Here is a 20,000-nt window from a genome sequence, read left to right on the forward strand (position 1 = left end):
CCCATAGACACACTCCTAAACCTTGTGGACGGCCTTCCCAGAAGAGTTGAAGCTGTTATAGCTGCAAAGGGTGGGCCAACTCAATATTGAACCCTACGGACTAAGGCTGGCGTCCCAATACTTTTGACAATGTAGTGTAGATTCCTATAAACATCACAGCCTCAGTACTCCTCTCCAGAGCCCTCAAGCCTGTTGTCAGCAGAATATAAGACTCATTTCAGTACCTCCTGTGTGTTTCAGGGTCCCGTGACATGGCCAGAGCCTACATGGATATGAGAGAAGCCAACTACAAAAATGCAGACAAGTATTTCCACGCTCGGGGGAACTACGATGCTGCACAGCGAGGACCAGGCGGGTCTTGGGCTGCCAAGGTTATAAGGTAAGAGAGCAGTTATAGGAGGCTGAGGAGAGGCCGACGGTGGAGGAAACATGCCGAGTGTGCAAAAATATCTTCACCAACCACCCGAGTACCAGCCTGTAATACCCCTTCATTACCCAGACACAGCTTTCAGTGCTGTGATAGTTTGACTGACAATTAGAGATGCACCAATACCATTTTTTTTTTTTACGAGTACCGATACTTTTTTTTTTTTTTGCGCTTTTTTTCAATGTGAAATGTGTAAATATATATTAAAGGTGTAAAAATATCAATGAACAGAGCAAACAAAAAAAACAAGTTTTAATTATTAATAGTTTATAAAATAAATGGAGGAGAATAAAGAGTTAATAAAATCTGATTAGAGAAAATTAAGGGGTAAACAGAGGATTTTTTTTTTTTTTTTTTTTTATTATTAATACAATTTTTTTTTTACTTGACAGGTTGCTTTAACCACTTCTTACCCCCCCGGGCCATTACTGCCACTTCGCTTCTACATGTAAAAATCTACTTTTTTGTTTGCTAGAAAATTACTTAGAACCCCCAACACACACATTATACACGTGTGTGGTGTGATGTGATGTGATATAATATATATATATATATATATATATATATATATATATATATATATATATATATATATCTTTATTTATTATGTCACACACATACACAAAGTATTGCAACAACCACCATTTTATTCTCTAGGGTGTTAGAAAAAAAATATATAATGTAAGTAATTTAAGTAATTTTCTAGAAAAAAAAAAAAAAAACCAACAAAAAACTTTTTTTTAATTTGTAAACAACACATCTCAAAAAGTGGCTCGGTCCTTAAGTGGTTAAAATTGAACATCTAAACAGTCCGTCGAATTTCTAAATACTCTATTTCACTAAATAGGCTCCGTTTACTGTTAAAAAATAAGTGTGAAATGTAGGGCTGAAACAACTAATCGATTAATCGACAACTAATCGATTATGAAAATAATCGATTACTATTTTCATAATCGATTAATCGGCCAGTAACATAATGGGGTTAAAAAAATTAAATTGAGCCTTTCATAGTACAAAAAAGAGCAAATCGCTACTGTAAATGTTACTATCACCGTTCTACAGTAAAAAAAAATGAACCCCTTACAATAGAGATTATTTGCTTTTTTTGTACTATAAAGGGCTAATTTTAGGGGTTTTTTTAACCCCATTATGTTACTAAACGTCTTAGACCTGGTTCACATCTATGTGTTTTTTGGTGCTTTTTGCAGAAACGGACTGCAGTTCATTTACATGGTTTCCTATGGGACACATTCACATCTATGCTTTTTTTCAGCCGCTGCGTATTTGGAAAGGGTCAGGGACTTTTTTTTTATGCAAAACTGTGCTTTTTTGGTTCAATACACTTCAATGGAAAAGCTGCAGAAAAGCATGTAATGCGTTTTTGTAGCAATTTGTGTTTTTTAATCTGCCCAACAACAAATTGGCCATAAAATGCAAAAAATTGCAAATTGCAGCAAAATCACGTGAGCAAAAATCAAAATGCACAGCAAAAAGCACTACAGAAACATATCAAAAGCAAACTGCATAGGTGTGTAGCGAGCCTTATGCTGGCCACAGGGATCAATTTTCAGACAAGAATATTCAGACGAAAAATCTTTGTACGTTCGCTGAATGAAAGAATGTTTGAAATTTTTACTTGTTTTTAACATTGTTTTTAAAATGAACGAAAACCACATACACCGTCTGAAAATTCCTTTGACCAAGAAGTTTTCTAACATTTCCAAATTGTCACTGTGGTTGAAAATGAACGTCAATTTGACCCCACTAACGATTAGAAAATCGAACAAACGTTCTTAAAATGCCATTTTTTTTTTAAGGAAGACATTGTTTAAAAAAAAAAAATAAAAAAAAAATTGATCTCTGAGTCTGATGATATTTACCAGATTCACCCCTTTTTTAATAGTATATATCCTCTAATAGCATATACAGTATATCTCTCCTCTAATAGTATATACAGTATATCTCTTCTGTCTGTTATTCTCAGAGTGGATTAGATATGTTGCTCCCTAACCATATAGTTATTTATATTTACCACTGCAAAGAGATATTTAAGAATACATTGCCTTTTTTTTTTAAACTTTACAAATTAACTAAATTATGCACAACACTTTTTTTTTAAGCTTATCAACCGATTAATCGATTAATCGAAACAATAATCGGCCAACTAATCGATTATGAAAATAATCGTTAGTTGCAGCCCTAGTGAAATGTAAGACTCCGGTGGGTGTAACAAGATGTCCGCTTGCCGCCTTCTCACTGTATCTCTCACTGTATCCTTACTGTAGAGCAGTGAGGGGTGTAGCAAGATGGTGGCGACGGACCGTCACTTCCGTTACAAATTGTGACGGGTCGCCAAATCTGACGAAAACACAGGCTCAGGCAGATGTAAATACTGTCAGTTTTTTTTTCCTGGAAAGCAGAGATTTTTTTTTTCTCCATGTCATTCCATGCTTTCCAGGTCAGAGGAGATGTGTGGGGTCTGACCCCAGATGTCTAAAGAGGACCGGTCATCCTTATTTCTATTACAAGGGGTATTTACATTTCTTGTAATAGGAATAAAAAGTGATCAAAAAGAAAATAAAAGGGACAGTGTAGAAAAAAAAAAAAAATAATAATAATAATAAAAAAAAAAAAAAAAATTAAAAGCTCCCCGTCCCCTCATGCTCACATACGTAGGTTGCGCCCGCATATGTAAACAGCGTTCGTACTACACATGTGAGCCATCGCCACAAACATTATTTCGAGAGCAATATAATAATTTTAAGACCTCCTCTGTAACTTTAAGCTGGTGACCTAAATTTTAAAGCGTCGTCCAAAAGGGATTGTGCCCCTTTGTGGGCGCCAGTGCGGGGGGGGGGGGGATTGTGCCCCTTTGTGGGCGCCAGTGGGGGGGGGGGTTGTGCCCCTTTGTGGGCGCCAGAGGATGAAATATTGTCCCAAGGGCCAGATAAAAGCAATTAAAAGGGCCACATCCGGCCCCTGGGCCGTAGTTTGGAGACTACTGGCTTAGGACATCAGACAGGTCGATCAGTCAATGATCTGATATTCATTAATTAACCCCTCCCCCCCCCGGTGTGTGCTGACTCTGGTCTCCATCTTTCTCTAGCAATGGAAGAGAAGCCGTCCAGACGCGAGGCAGCGGCAGAGGAGCGGAGGACAGCCGGCTGGACCAGGAAGCCAATCACTGGGGGAGGAACGGAGGTGACCCCAATCGCTACAGGCCTGCGGGGCTACCCAACAAATACTAAGCCCCGCCTTCCGATCATCTGACATCACAACTACGAGAACAATCAATAACCAATCAATGGACAGGAAACGCTGCTGAACCCACAAGACCGGGAATGATGCAAAATGTTACATTGTACAAATATTATCCAGAATTATAGAAACATTTCATATCTGCATATAAATAATAAATATTTACATATCATCAATGCCAGGCTCATTCTTCCAGGTTATTACCTATTCCAGGTCTGGGGCCCGATCACACCAACGCATTAGGAAACACATGTGCGCTTTCCTCAACATGCATTATGCACTTTTAGCACATTGTTAAAAAGATGCACAAAAATAATGCAACACAAGACACATCTTACAAAAGCGTTCTGAACATGTGACTTGAAAAACGCACTAATTAGGGGTTCATTAGTGTTGCAATCCCCATATGCGGTTCTCTATGCACGTTTACATGCATTTGTGGTGCATTTTTTTTCATTAGCTCAGGACAATAAGGGTGGGGGGGGGGGGCTCAGGATAATAATGGTGGGGGGGGCTCAGGACAATAATGGTGGGGGGGGGGGAGCTCAGGATAATAATGGTGGTGGGGGGGGGGAGCTCAGGATAATAATGGTGGTGGTGGGGGAGCTCAGGATAATAATGGTGGTGGGGGGGGGAGCTCAGGATAATAATGGTGGTGGGGGGGAGCTCAGGATAATAATGGTGGTGGGGGGGAGCTCAGGATAATAATGGTGGTTGGGGGGGGGGCTCAGGATAATAATGGTGGTGGGGGGGAGCTCAGGATAATAATGGTGGTGGGGGGGAGCTCAGGATAATAATGGTGGTGGGGGGGGAGCTCAGGATAATAATGGTGGTGGGGGGGAGCTCAGGATAATAATGGTGGTTGGGGGGGGGCTCAGGATAATAATGGTGGTGGGGGGGGGGAGAGCTCAGGACAGTAATGGTGGGGGGAGCTCAGGACAATAATTGGGGTCTCAGGACAGTTATGATGGGAGGATCTCGGGACAATAATGGGGGGCTCAGTACAATAATGGGGGGGGAGCTCAGGACAGTAATGGTCAGCGGAGCTCAGGGCAATAATGGGGAGCTCAGGACAGTAATGGTGGGGGGAGCTCAGGGCAATAATGGGGAGCTAAGCACAGTAATGGGAGTCTCAGGACAGTAATGGTGGGGGGTGCTCAGGGCAATAATGGGGAGCTCAGCACAGTAATGGTGGGGGGAGCTCGGGGCAATAATGGGAGTCTCAGGACAGTAATGGTGGGGGGTTCTCAGCACAGTAATGGTGGGCGGAGCTCGGGACAATAATGGGGAGCTCAGGACAATACTGGAGGGCTCAGAACAGTAATGGTGGGGGGGGAGCTCAGTACTGCGGAAAATCCGACAATTGTCCGATGGAGCGTACCAACGGTCGGATTTTAGGCCAGCGGCCTGTCATCACACAATTCCTTTAGCCACAGCCAGTATTCAGCGCAATGAAAATCACAACCAACTTTTCCTGTGGCGCAGAGCGAGCGCCGCACTTTTTTCTCAGCTGCGGGGGCCCAACTTATGATCTGCACACAGGCTGCCCACTGATTTCAGAAAATGCCCCGACCTGAGCTCATCATTGAGCATCCATTCCAGATGCTTGTATGTGACATCCCATACATCACATACATCCCATACATCACATACATCCCATACATCACATACATCCCACTCATCCCACACATCACACTCATCTAGGGCTGCAACTAACGATTATTTTCATAATCGATTAGTTGGCCGATTATTGTTTCGATTAATCGGTTAATAACCTTAAAAAAAAAAATACGGTGTATAATTTAGTTAATATGTAAAGTTTTAAAAAAAGGCAATTTATTCTTAAATAACTATATGCAGTGGTAAATATAAATAACCAACTATATGGTTGGGAGCAAAATATCAAATCCACTCTGAGAATAACAGACAGAAGAGAGATATACTGTATATACTATTAGAGGAGAGATATACTGTATATACTATTAGAGGAGAGATATACTGTATATACTATTAGAGGAGAGACATACTGTATATACTATTAGAGGAGAGATATACTGTATATACTATTAGAGGAGAGATATACTGTATATACTATTAGAGGAGAGACATACTGTATATACTATTAGAGGAGAGATATACTGTATATACTATTAGAGGAGAGATATACTGTATATACTATTAGAGGAGAGATATACTGTGCATACTATTAGAGGAGAGATATACTGTGCATACTATTAGAGGAGATATACTGTATATACTATTAAAGGGTGAATCTGGTAAATATCAGACTCAGAGATCACATTAAAAAAAAAAAAAACAATGTCTTCCTTAAAAAAAAAATGTAATTTTAAGAACATTCGTTCGATTTTGTAATCGTTAGTGGGGTCATTCATTTTCAACCACAGTGACGGGAAAATTTGGAAATAATCAAAGGAATTTTCAGACAGTGGATGTGGTTTTCTTTCAGAAATGACATTCATTTTAAAAACAGAATGTTAAAAACAAGTGAAAATTTCAAACAACATTCTTTTATTCAGCGAATGTACAAAGATTTTTCGTCTAAAAAAAAATTGATCGGTGTGGCCAGCATAAGGCTCGGAACACACCTATGTAGTTTGCTTTTGATCTGTTTCTGCAGTGCTTTTTGCTGTGCGTTTTGATTTTGCTGCGATTTGTGTTTTTGCATTTTTTTTGGCCAATTTGTTGTTGGGCAAATTAAAAAACACAAATTGCTGCAAAAACGCATTACATGCTTCTCCATTGAAGTATATTGAACCAAAAGAAGCAGAGTTTCGCCTTAAAAAAAGTCCCTGACCCTTTCCAAATACGCAGTGGCTGAAAAAAGCATAGATGTGAATGTGTCCCATAGGAAACCATGTAAATGAACTGTAGTGCGTTTATGCAAAAAGCACAAAAAAACACATAGATATGAACCAGGTCTAAGACGTTTAGTAACATAATGGGGTTCAAAAAACTAAAATTAGCCCTTAATAGTACAAAAAAAAAAAGCAGATAATCACTATTGTAAGGGGTTCATTTTTTTACTGTAGAACTGTGAAAGTAATATTTACAGTAGCGATTATTTGCTCTTTTTGTACTATAAGGGCTCATTTTATTTTTTTTAACCCCATTATGTTACTGGCCGATTAATCGATTATGAAAATAGTAATCAATTCATTTCATAATCGATTAGTTGTGGATAAATCGATTAGTTGTTTCAGCCCTACACTCATCCCACACATCCCACACATCACACACATCACACACATCCCACCCATAATCCTCATACACACCTGGTGCTATGATAATTTGTGCAAAAAACCAAGTGCTGTTGTGTCTGTGCAACCCATATAAATAGATATGATCATATACATGTACTAAAACAGTGAGTAATAAAAATAGTAAATATCACAAACATAGCATGTGCAAACTATAATAATATATAATAAATATAAAAAGTGCAAACTATGCAAAATAAATATTCATGAAGGAAAGAGTGCAACCTATGCAAAAAATAAATAATGTGCAAAAAACACATAAGTGCAAAAAACAGGTGTGTGACGTCTCTCTATGAAACCCAAATAGTTAATGACACTAAAAAATATATATATTGTTGCGTGAAGTCCAAACCAAGTCTTTTAAATGCAATAAAACATATATGCCAGTGCAAGCTCAAAAGAGATATTTTGTGATCCTTTAGCAATCCAACTGTGCAGCAAATAGCCGGTGGGGTGCCGAAAGAGAGAGGGTATATATCCTTTTCGTGCTCAAACACAAACAGGTGAGTAATGGCCCCTTACCTTGCGGCAATGGGACAACCGCATAGAAGGTAAATGGAGGAGATGGTCTCTCTTTGGGGTCCCTGGACCGGAGCCAGTGGTCCCTGTACTTTAATCCCTCAGTACCAGCATCAATAGTAGCAGAGTCAACATAAGGGAGAACAAAAAGGGTACCAGATAGTGTAGTATTTCGGACAAATCGATATTTTTATTGAGGTTAAAAGCATGTACTCACATGAAGTAGATGCATATCACATGTAAATCCTACGAGCGGCGAGCTCGTCAATCCAGATCTGTGTCAGTGCCTATCCCGTCCCTACGCGTGACGTCACCCAATCACGTGACTTCATCAGGGGATGACAGGGGAGGCACATTCATGTCTTTAAATAGTTTTCTCATTGTAGTCAATGGGCGGCCATTTTCTTGTGGCCCGCTGTAATGTTATGGCGGCCATGTTTGAAAGGGTCAGTTTCGAAACATGCGCGCGGCCATTTTTTTGGTTGGAAGGCACATTCCCAGTGCCGTAGGCTTCTATGTTGAATAGGCTGCCATTTTCCTGTAGCCTAATATAATATACCGGTGGCCATTTTTTAGGGGATTGTGTCAGTAGATGTAAACCAAGTTAGAAGGCGCATCACTAATATCATAGATGTCTGTGGCATGTTATTAGATATATATGGCCGCAAATAGGACTATGAGGACTGATTGGTAAAGACAGTGCTCGATATAAGGCGCTTAAAGGTGGCGGCTTGGTGGACCTTATATAGTCGCAGGTAGTTCCCAAACCAACTGCAGATAATAGTAAAAACAGTGTAAAAAGAGTGTAGAACAGGGGGTAGGGAGTGATGTAAACAGGGGGAAACTGGGATTAGCGCTCAGCGTAATGCTCCATATTAGTAACATACAGCATTTTGCACTGGCTCACATGTGTACTTATCCAGTGTCCCTGATGGTGGATTTTCTATGAAAACACTCCGGTGTGGTATACATAATGGCTCTGTCAGTGCGTATAGGACGGGACAGGCTCTGGCAGCTATATATCTCAATCCTTAATGTACAAGAGCTAAATCATGTATAAATAACAATAATGTACTCCTCTGGGTGTACATAAAAACCTAAAAAAATTAAAATCTTAAAACAAGATCTATACATAGTAATACAAAACAAGAAAGGAAAAAGCTAAATGTACAATATATGCTTATAAAAGGAGATATTTAGCTTTTTCCTTTCTTGTTTTGTATTACTATGTATAGATCTTGTTTTAAGATTTTAATTTTTTTAGGTTTTTATATATAAAATACAAAGGAAGGAGCTGACAGCGCTCCGCTACAAGTTAAAAGCCTTGGCTGGATAGGCAGCGTGTTCCGGCGTGCATTCCACCAGCCGCCTATGCAAACCCGGAAGAATCGTAACACAAGAGGTAGACGTATGCGTATCACGTGGCCACGCCTTAGGCGTTTCGTCATCAAGATGTCATCTGCGCGCCTCAGATGACGTCTTGATGACGAAACGTGTAAGGCGTGGCCACGTGATACGCATACGTCTACCTCTTGTGTTACGATTCTTCCGGGTTTGCATAGGCGGCTGGTGGAACGCACGCCAGAACAAGCTGCCTATCCAGCCAAGGCTTTTAACTTGTAGCGGAGCGCTGTCAGCTCCTTCCTTTGTATTTTATATATACTTTTCAACAATAAACTACATAATTTTTCGGATTCACGCTATGAGAGCATTTTTTTCTCTGCCACATATGGATGTTTAATGCTGGGGGAACCGCGATACCAGAGAAGGGGAGGACGGCCATTGGACTGAAGATCATCTTAAAGGAACATCATTGCTGGATCTGATCTACATGCCTTTTACCCCTGCAGGGGTTGGGCACTCTGGTGAGTGAGGGCACAAGTGGGGGTGCAGTGGAAGACGGGGAGCACTTACCACAACAAGAATATTGCCACTGATCGAAAGGACATATTATAGTTTTTTCTGATCGTTTGAATTCTTTGGGACATTACTTCACTTTTTTACTTTTCACAGTCCTTTTCACTTATTTTTAGTATTACTTTCTTACCACTCTGCTTATTTTATTGTTTTGACATCGGAGTGGCTCACAATGTTTTGATATTTTGCACAATTTTAGAACACTATTTTGGTATGCTTGCATAATTTTATTTGAATATATTTTACATATATACTCTGCTTCTTTATTGGTTTTGCTATCAGAGTGGTTCAGTAGATTCTGATATTTTGCCAAATAATTTTTACCACTATCTTGGAATTTTTGCATATTTTTATTTTTACGGATATAATTGATTATTTTTGTTCTAGCACTTTGCACTTTACCTTAGAGTGTATTGGTGTAGGAGTATTTCATCTATATTTGACTCCTTATTTTACCACATTTTTTCACACAGATTTGTTGTATTCACTATTATATTTTATTTTCTACCAACACTATTAATTATCCAGTGTATATGCCATAGAACAGCGCCATTCCCTTATTTTAGAATTTTTGATTGATTGGAATCTCACCTAGGTGATATTCTGGGTTAGAGGGGCTGCAGTTCTTTTCACTTCCCTGCCTCCTAAGCGCGGAACCGTCGTCTTTGATTTGTTAACTTATGTAAGATGCCACTGACAGGCAACCCTCCCCGTCCACAGGAAGGGGGCGACCAATCAAGCCGCAACCTCAACCCCAGCTGTCAAAACTGGGAAGATGATGTCGGAGATGGGCGGGCAGTGAGAGCGATCTGCGCTCATCACAGTCCACCAGAGGGCGTTGGTTAGCAGAAAGCGTGTATCCCGCTCCAGCAGGCCTCAAAGCCCGGCTGAAGTCCTCGTACCCGCGGGGGGGGGGGCACGTCCCAGCTGCTGCGGTGTAGCCCAGTCACCAGGACGCAGTTTCTAGTCGCCATTGCGACCTGGCGCCTGGGTTTTGTCGAGCCCTGCATTAAATGGTTATACATTCACATCAGACCTGCCCCAAAGGAGCTTACAATCTACGGTCCCTAACTCACACCCATACATACACATACTGGGGCCAATTTAGACAGGAGCCAATTAACCTACCAGCATGTCTTTGGAGTGTGGGAGAAAACCCACACAGGCACAGGGAGACCATGCAAACTGCAGGCAGGTAGTGCCGTGGTTGGCACCGATGACCCTAATGATGGCAGGTGGATGTGCCAACTACTTAGCCACTGTGCTGTCTTAGACTGAATCAGGAAAATACGGCATTATGGCCACTAGAGGGAGCTGATGATCACAGGAAATTACTTATTTACTTTGATTGTCAGCTCTGTTTGGTGGTCATAATGTGGTGTTTTTCTGATTCACTCTATTCTGAATGAACAACATTTGGCCTGAAAAGAAAATACAAACAAGGCGGGCACACAGGCCTAGTGCACTACAGTCAACACTTTATGAGAGAATAAAAGCGGGTGAGTGCAACAATTCATAAGAGTCAATGAGTTATGGCAGGCAGGGGTGTCAAACTCAATTTCATCTCAGGCCTCATCAGAACTATGGTTGTCCTCAAAAGGGCCGGTTGTATCTATAAGACTAGATGTACAGAGCAAGCCCACCCACCAGCCCACCCACCGTCAGAAGTCAAGAGTCCCCCAACCCTCCCTTAGATCACAGTGCCAGCCCCCTTACCTTGTGCTACTGCTGGGAAGAAGCTGGGGTGGGAAACAGAATGTGCCGATGTAGCGTCACATCACATTTTGCTACCCGCTGGAGTGTGCATGCGCGACGCCGCCATTAGCGTTCCAACACATATACGACAAAACTCCCCTTCGCTCGCCACGCTTCGGGCACGGCCTCGCTTCGCTCGGCATAATTATAATCTACCTCTATGTCCACTTGGATGGTGGGGCTTGAACCTGGACTTAGGGGTGGAGTTTTGTCGTAAAAGTGTTGGAACGCATATGGCGGCGTCGCGCATGCGCACTCCAGCGGGTAGCGAAATGTGATGGGTCGCCATATGTGACACTACACAGAGTCTGGAGGTGGACCAGAGGAGGGCAGGAATCAGCTGAATGTTGAGACTTGTGAGGCGGAGACGAGGTGTTGCTGCGACAGCACAGAGAGGTGCAGGTCTCTAAAAAGGAGTTCTGTCCTCCTCTCTGCAGCCGACTGCTGAGATGGTGAGGGGGCGAGAGACTAGCACAGGATCGGGAGGAGGAGTTCTTGTCCTTCTCTCTGCTGCCAACTGCTAAGATGTTTAAGTAGCCAAGCGGACTGCAGAAGTGAAATGCAGGTCAGGTCTGCCCATACTTTTGGGGCCTCTTCACGCTGTTGCACGGTGTTCACTTAACATGCCTTTTGTTAAAGGCAGCCCATGCATCTAAATGGACTGTAACGCACCAGAAAAGGTGCATGTACCATTTTCTTTAAAGGCAACGCACTACTAAAATGATACAATCCTGTGCGGGAAAATGTCAAAGTTCGCCCACTTAGATAAATTATATTAATATTTTATTATAGTAATTAGTATTTATTATTCTATATGAGAGTAATGGAATCCAAAGCTTTGCTGCTTTTTCCAGACTGGGAATCTAACTAATCCCGTTATAAAGCATACAACCGCTGTCTCCGGCGTGCGTCACTCGGACGTATTTTAAGGGCGGACCCCTCTTTATCAGTGCTTTAAGAGGGTCCGCCCTTGAAACACGTCAGTGATGACGCACGCCACATAAGTGGCAGCATGCTTTATAACGGGATTAGTTATAGAGATTTCTTTGTGTACAGAGAGATGAGCGGATCTCTTCCCGGATGATGATTTTTATGACAAACAATATCGCAAACACAGTTGGCAAGTTTACTATTTCTTAACTGATTCCCGCCTGAGGTGCCCTCAACAGGATCTTTATGCCCAGGAGGGCTAGACAGACTTCCGGATCACATCACCACTGTGATTGGCTGTCACAATGGTCACATGACAGCCCAGCTCCCAATCATTACTAGAGACCGGGAGCTGTCTATGACAGCTTGATCACTGTGCAGGGAGCGTGCTCTCAACATGTAAACCTCAGCTGCCTATAGACACATATGTGCGACAGTTAAAGCCCACCCTCTTTGACGCTGCACATACGTGTTAGCTGGGAGGCATGAGATTATTAAAATTTTTATGAAGGCGTCACATCATGCTGGTGTGCTGTTTGTTTCAAGTGTTGCATTAGAAGTCATAGGAAGAATGAAGAAGAACAAAAGATGAGGAAGAGAGAAGCAAGAAGAGAGAAGCAAGAAGAGAGAAGCAAGAAGAGAGAAGCAAGAAGAGAGAAGCGAGAAGCAAGAAGAGAGAAGCAAGAAGGAACAAGAGAGAAGCAAGAAGGAACAAGAGAGAAGCAAGAAGGAACAAGAGAGAAGCAAGAAGGAACAAGAGAGAAGGAAGAAGGAACAAGAGAGAAGGAAGAAGGAACAAGAGAGAAGGAAGAAGGAACAAGAGAGAAGGAAGAAGGAACAAGAGAGAAGGAAGAAGGAACAAGAGAGAAGGAAGAAGGAACAAGAGAGAAGGAAGAAGGAACAAGAGAGAAGGAAGAAGGAACAAGAGAGAAGGAAGAAGGAACAAGAGAGAAGGAAGAAGGAACAAGAGAGAAGGAAGAAGGAACAAGAGAGAAGGAAGAAGGAACAAGAGAGAAGGAAGAAGGAACAAGAGAGAAGGAAGAAGGAACAAGAGAGAAGGAAGAAGGAACAAGAGAGAAGAAAGGGGCAGGAGAAAGAAAGAAAGAAAGAAAGAAAGAAAGAAAGAAAGAAAGAAAGAAAGAAAGAAAGAAAGAAAGAAAGAAAGAAAGAAAGAAAGAAAGAAAGAAAGAAAGAAAGAAAGAAAGAAAGAAAGAAAGAAAGAAAAGTAGAGAGCAAGGAGGAAGAAGAAAGGAAAAGAGGAAAAAAAAGGAGAGAGGAAAAAAAGGTTCTGTCCCCTCCCCAACGCGTGTCGATACCGGGAAATGATGTATCTTCTTCAGGGGGAATTCTCACGTCATTTCCCGGTATCGACACGCGTTGGGGAGGGGACAGGATAGTGTGCGAGACGGCGAAGTGTCTCAGCAGAGGACAGGACACAACAGTACAGCGCTTGTCATAATTTCTGGCTTGTACAGAATGGTGCACTTTAGCACCTATGAAATGTGAGTACCCCATTATAGGGGAGATTGTCATCTTTTAATACATTTAAAAAAAAACGATATTACACTATCGAGTTTCCTCTGTTTTCTATATGGATACATGTGCAAGTAACCAGCCAAGGATCTGAATGCTGATTACAAACCCAGAGGTGGTTTAAAAGTGTGTTTTGACCAAGCTTAGGTGCGAGGTCACACACTCTAAGGTGAGCGCATACACCTAAGGGGGAGCACAAGAGTGGATACGAGTACATGTTGTTTTATTATCTGTAAAGAGAATTATAAGGTGGAATGAAATAGGAAGGGACTTTTTATGTTGCGTTCTGTTTAAGGCACTTTAATGCATGAATAATTTTGCACTAAGAGCACGTTAAAGTGGAGTTCCACCCACTTTTAAAACTCTTCAGGATCCCTCACTAAACTGTGCACTGTAAACAAATTGGATATTTTTAAAAAATGTTTCTCAGCACCTACTGTATATCTGCTGTATTCATTTTTCACTTCCTCCTCCCTGGCCGTGGCCCATCGCATCATTTCCTGTTTGTAATGCCTTCTGGGAAGGGGTGGCAACTTCCTATGACACTGCCGTTGCTATGGAAACCTGACCTGAAACCTACTACACTGCTTGTGCTGCACTGAGCATGTGCGAGATCTGCAAGGATGAGATCCAGGAAGAAATACAGTCTGGCTTCAGATGCCCACGGCCAGCTGTAAGTTTATAAAATAACAAACTACTGCTATAAACTAACAAAACAGACCTTAGTTTACAGACTAACTTTACTAGAATACATTAAGCTTGTGTATTATAGGGGGATTTTTATTTAAAAAGTATAATTTCGGCCGGAACACCACTTTAAGCACGATATATTTGCTATTTTGTTTATCAATGTGGATGCACTATATATATATATATATATATATATATATATATATATATATATATATATATATATATATATATATATATATATAGTTGTGTATAGACACACAGGTTGTCACAACATATGGGGATTGTAATCTTTAATCGCACAGGATTATCATTGGAATTGTCGCAGAGGGATTGCAATTTTAATCGCATGAGATTGTAAAGTTGTGTATAGACGCATATGTTGTCACAGAAATTATCGCATGGGATTGCAATTTTAATTGTATAGGATTATAATGTGGATGCAGTATATATATATATATATATTTATTTGTGTATAGGCACACAGGTTGTCACAGCAATTAACGCATAGGATTGCAACCTTTAATCGCATAGGATTGTCATTGTAATGCCCCGTACACACAATCGGACATTCCGACAACGAAATCCTGTTTTTTTTTTCTGAAGGATGTTGGCTCAAACTTGTCTTGCATACACACAGGTCGCACAAATGTTGTCGGAAATTCCGATCGTCAAGAACGTGGTGACGTACAACACGTACGACGAGCCGAGAAAAACAAAGTTCGATAGCCAGTGCGGCTCTTCTGCTTGATTCCGAGCACGCGTGGAATTTTGTGCGTCGCAATTGTGTAGACACGATCGGAATTTCCGACAAGGGATTTTGTTGTTGGAAAATTTGAGATCCAGCGCTCAAATTTTTGTTGCATGAGGCAAAAAGGAAGTTCTGGACAGCAGCACTCCGGAATATAGCCTTTATTTGTAAAAAGTCCAACAGATACAAGCCACAGCAAAAAAATGGGACAAACGATCTGACGCGTTTCACACTTAACAGTGCTTAGTCATATTACTTTTTACAAATAAAGGCTATATTCCGGAGTGCGGCTGTCCAGAACTTCCTTTTTGCCTCATGTTGCTATATGCTTAGCCAGCACCTGGTGTTCCAGTTACGAGGAGAGTTCTATATCTACATTCCACCTGGAGCAGACGATCCCCTTCCCTTCTCAAATTTTTGTTGTTGGAAATTCCGACAACAAATGTCCGATGGAGCATACACACGGTCGGAATTTCCGACAACAAGCTCACGTCCAACATTTGTTTAAAGGGGAAAAAAGCTGCGCTATTAAATGGAAAGTCCATGCAATTGCTCGTGGATAAACGGTGAACAATTTAATCTAATGACGAACACCAGGGTGAATCAAAACATATATCAAACGTGCCACCACCTTAAGAAAAGCCTGCTTACCAGCTGGCAGGCAAAATCGGGCAGTTGGCTTATACCCGGCCAGGGCCTTTTCTTGTGAGGAAGATCCGCTGATGGACTGGAGGTTGGATGGTTAGATGATTGGATAAATGCCCAGACCACTCCTGACACCACACGACCTTACACAGACCACAAGACCCAGCCATATACAGAGGAAGAAAAGCCATCCATAGCGTGATACTGTAACAACTAATAATTTATTAAAAGATATTGCACTTACATAGAGATAAAAACTTTGCATGTAAAAAGCAAAGCCGGCCGGCTGCAAACGATATCCCGTCCTCCTAACGCAGGAGCGTGGTGACGTCAACACGTGTCCTCGCCCAGACGGGTTTCGTCATAAATGACGTTATCAATGGGGAGCATTTGTTGTTGGAAATTCCGACCGTGTGTACGCGGCATAACTATCGCTTGGGGATTGCAATTTTTAATCATATAGGATTATAATACACATATAACATGTGACTGCATAGGATTGCAATATACTTTTTGGAGTTAACAGTGTCAATATTGAATGTGAAGGTTATATAAACTTACATTCGTATAGTGCAGCATTTTATTTACTGGGTTGACACAAGCATATTGGACGTGATCAATGCTAGCAGCTGTCCTCAATAATCAATTGGAACTTTACATGGCAGCTTGCAAGAATTTGTTTTTTTGATTGCCACCCATGTATGTCAGGTGGGGATTTTACACAAGCTGTCAGATGGATGCAATGCAGGGGCTGTGCAACCGCTCCATCACTTTCATGCACCCCAGTTACATTTGCCCCCCCCCGAGTCCATGTCTTCCATGCTCCAATCTCCCACCTGCATACCTGGGACTAGCATGGTGGACGCCTCCCGGGTTGAGGAGAAGGAGGAGTCCTTTCTCCAGCACGTCACCGGCTGCTGCCTGTCTAAATATCTCCTAAGCGGTGCCCGTTCATTTTACCTACAGGTAAGACTTATTATAAGCTTACCTGTAGGTAAAAATCACAAATGAGAGTTTACTTCCACTTTAATGGCATCCAAAACGTAGCAAGCACGATAAGCGTTTTTGCACACTACAAAATTAGCGCCAATCATGCAGTTAAAGGATTTGTAGCACTCGAAGCTCAAAAAGGTGCATTAGCTTCCTTGCTGCAATTGTTGCCTGTAGGGGGCAGCCCATTAAAATGAATGAACTGCCCTATAAATTAAACCTGATATCACGTCAGATGGAGGCTTAAAAAAAAAAAAAAAAAAAAAGGAAGTCCTTCAATATTTCTAAATATGCAGTTTTATTAAACGAATAAATGTTATTTCGAACATGCTGATATGAAGGCACTTCCTGTTATAAGGTGGCAACACATTTCTTACCCTCTCCCAGTAGTGCTTGTGTGTGTGTGTATATATATATATATATATATATATATATATATATATATATATATATATATATATACACATACATGCACACACACACACACACACATATACACATACAGTATTCTCACACAAGAGTGAGTACAACCCTCACATTTTTGTAAATATTTTATTCTATCTTTTCATGTGACAACACTGAAGAAATGACACTTGTCTACAATGTAAAGTAGTGAGTGTACAGCTTGTATAACAGTGTAAATTTTCTGTCCCCTCAAAATAACTCAACACACAGTCATTAATGTCTAAACCGTTATACAAGCTGTACACTCACTACTTTACATTGTAGCCAAGTGTCATTTCTTCAGTGTTGTCACATGAAAAGATAGAAGAAAATATTTACAAAAATATGAGGGGTCACTTTTGTGAGATACTGTATTATATTTTATATACACCAAGTTGCATATTTTGGGGATATTGTTCACCTGCTTTAGATTTTGTCCTTTTCAGGTTCCTTCTGTGCTTGTCTTCTGCTTTCTATTTTTTCCTCCTGACATATTTGACCAATCATTTGTAAATCTCTCCCCCCCTTTTTTTTTTTTTTTTTTTTTGATCCTGCCATTTTTTTTCTCCTTTTTTTGATCCTGCCATAAATTTTTGATCCTGCCATAAATATATATTTTTTTGTTTTGTTTTTTGATCCTGCCATAAATCTTGACTTTAATCTTAGTCCACGCTTTCACTTTCTCATCGCTGGACCCAGGGACAGGTAAGTGTCCAATTAAAAGTCAGCAGCTACAGTATTTGTAGCTTCTGACTTTTAATTTTTTTTAGGATGGGTCCTCCTCTTTAAATATGCTAATTTTCTGTGACACTAACCTGATAGGCCAATTATGTAGAGGTGGAGCTTGTATATATCTCTTGCCATATCTGTTTCAAACTAGCTACGACTAAATCTATTGCCAAAAACGCGTCAGCTTTATTGTTTTATTGTCACTCTGATGTAAAAATTAACGATACTTCAAGGATTACAGTCTTGCAGGCTCTTCTTACTATTGTTTCATACTTTGGAGGGGAATTTACTAAAACTGGAGAGTGCAAAATCTGGTGCAGCTCTGCATAGAAACCAATCAGCTTCCAGGTTTTATTGTCAAAGCTGAATAGAACAAGCTGAAGTAAGAAGCTCATTGGTTACAATGCACAGCTGCATCAGATTCTGCACGAGTTTTATTAAATCCCCCTTTACTATACATGTTGGTGTGAGTTTGGGGTATCATTAGGAATTACTGGCACAGTCACCTGCAAGGGATGTTTTTTTGTTTTTTCTTGTGTGTGTTGCGGGAAGGAGTGTGATTTTTTTTGTGTGCGTTCCTGCATTGCACAAATGTGAAGCAAGCCTTATGTGTTACATCTACATGTGGCAGACTGATCCCAGACAGATTTGCCCGGCACACCCTGTACATCATCTGTACTATTCCCAAATTTCATCCAGCAAACAAAACAAAAGTTGCGATCCGTCTCCTCTGGACCTTGGCTGGGATTTCCCCCAATTACTGGATTACGACTTTCCTCCTTTGAGGTTGAAAGGTCGTAAAGTCAATTTTTTTCCAGCCGGGAAATTCCCCTATTGACAAATGATGGACAGAACGTGCGCGGTGCCCACCATACCCAGCAGGGGGCACAAGAAAAAAAAAAAAAAAAAGTACAGGAATTCCACCCACAAGAAAAGAAAAAAAAAGTAAACATTACAGCCCTCCCCACCCCCCAACTCCCAAATAAATAAGAGGACAGGAGAGGAGGAGGACATCCCAAGACAGGAGCACAGGACACATCCCGAATCTAGGTGAGCTTCTACACCATCATTATACTTACTACAAATTTACTAACACACGTCTGATGTTCTTCTCAGTAAACGTGCCAATTTTATTAATTTTTTTAACTCAGTTTTATGCATTTTGCACATATACATATATATATATATATATATATATATATATACACATACACTGTTTCCCCAAAAATAAGACCTAGCGTGATTGTCGGTGATGGCTGCAATATAAGCCCTACCCTGTTTCCCCGAAAATAAGCCCTACCCTGAAAATAAGACCTACACGGACTTCTTCTTTTTTTTTTCGTTTTACATTTATTTATTTTCAACAGTAGACAGAGGGCGGGATTAAAACCCCCTCCCAGGTTATTCCCTCTATGTCCTACTGAGGAGAATTCCCACCCAATGCTGGGACCAGGCAAGAATGCCAACAACCCCCCCCCCCCCCCCCCCCCCACATCTCTGAATTTTTAATTCAGTTCTACAAAAACTAAAATAACAACATTTTTAGCTATGCCATGTTATTTCTGTTATTTTTTAGCACTCAATGTCTCCACCCCCGCTCCCCAGCTGCAAATTTTTGGGTTAATTAGATTTAGGATTTAGAAAACAGAAACATGATGGCAGAGTAATCCATCTGCCTGTTTTGTTTTTTTTGTTTTTTTTTAAAGTGTATACATCTTTTCTTTTTGTATGTTTTTCCATTCGAGAAGTATAGGCAAAGCTAGTTTGGCTGTACCTCCCCTATGGATCACAGGAGTGCCGTTCTTTCTGTACTTCCGTGACCCGTTTTCAGTGGACAGTAGAGCTGAACGATTCTGGGCAAAATGAGAATCACAATTTTTTTTGCTCAGCATAAAAAGATCACGATTCTCGCGGCGTAAAATCTTTCACATTATACAAAAACAATTGGGCTAACTTTACTGGTTAGTTTTTTTTTTTAATTCATTTAAGTGTAATTTTTTCCCAAAAAATTGCATTTGAACGACTGCTGTGCAAATATAGTGTGACATAAAATATTGCAACAATCGCCATTTTATTCCCTAGAGTCGCTACTAAAAAATATATATATATATATATATATATATATATATATGTT

The 20,000-nt window shown here is 40.7% G+C and overlaps 3 protein-coding genes across 3 annotated transcripts in view; 2 read left to right on the forward strand and 1 right to left on the reverse strand.

Annotated features, from left to right (window-relative positions):
* The window catches only part of LOC141111899 (serum amyloid A-5 protein-like), a 9,828-nt gene extending 5,967 nt beyond the window's left edge, over window positions 1–3,861 (forward strand). The window contains exons 3-4 of the mRNA XM_073604109.1: window positions 241–379; window positions 3,534–3,861. Coding sequence (XP_073460210.1) covers window positions 241–379; window positions 3,534–3,675 — 281 coding nt within the window. The 3' untranslated portion in view covers window positions 3,676–3,861. The remainder of the gene's footprint in view (window positions 1–240; window positions 380–3,533) is intronic.
* SAAL1 (serum amyloid A like 1) overlaps window positions 1–20,000 on the reverse strand; it is a 165,567-nt gene that overhangs the window by 93,691 nt on the left and 51,876 nt on the right. The gene's annotated exons all lie outside the window — the stretch shown is intronic.
* Window positions 18,783–20,000, forward strand: part of LOC141111898 (serum amyloid A-5 protein-like) — an 8,498-nt gene continuing 7,280 nt past the window's right edge. The window contains exon 1 of the mRNA XM_073604108.1: window positions 18,783–18,916. The gene's annotated coding sequence lies outside the window, so the exon portion shown is untranslated. The remainder of the gene's footprint in view (window positions 18,917–20,000) is intronic.

This window comes from Aquarana catesbeiana, linkage group LG11 (genome assembly GCF_042186555.1).
Source record: "Aquarana catesbeiana isolate 2022-GZ linkage group LG11, ASM4218655v1, whole genome shotgun sequence".
Classification (NCBI taxonomy): domain Eukaryota; kingdom Metazoa; phylum Chordata; class Amphibia; order Anura; family Ranidae; genus Aquarana; species Aquarana catesbeiana.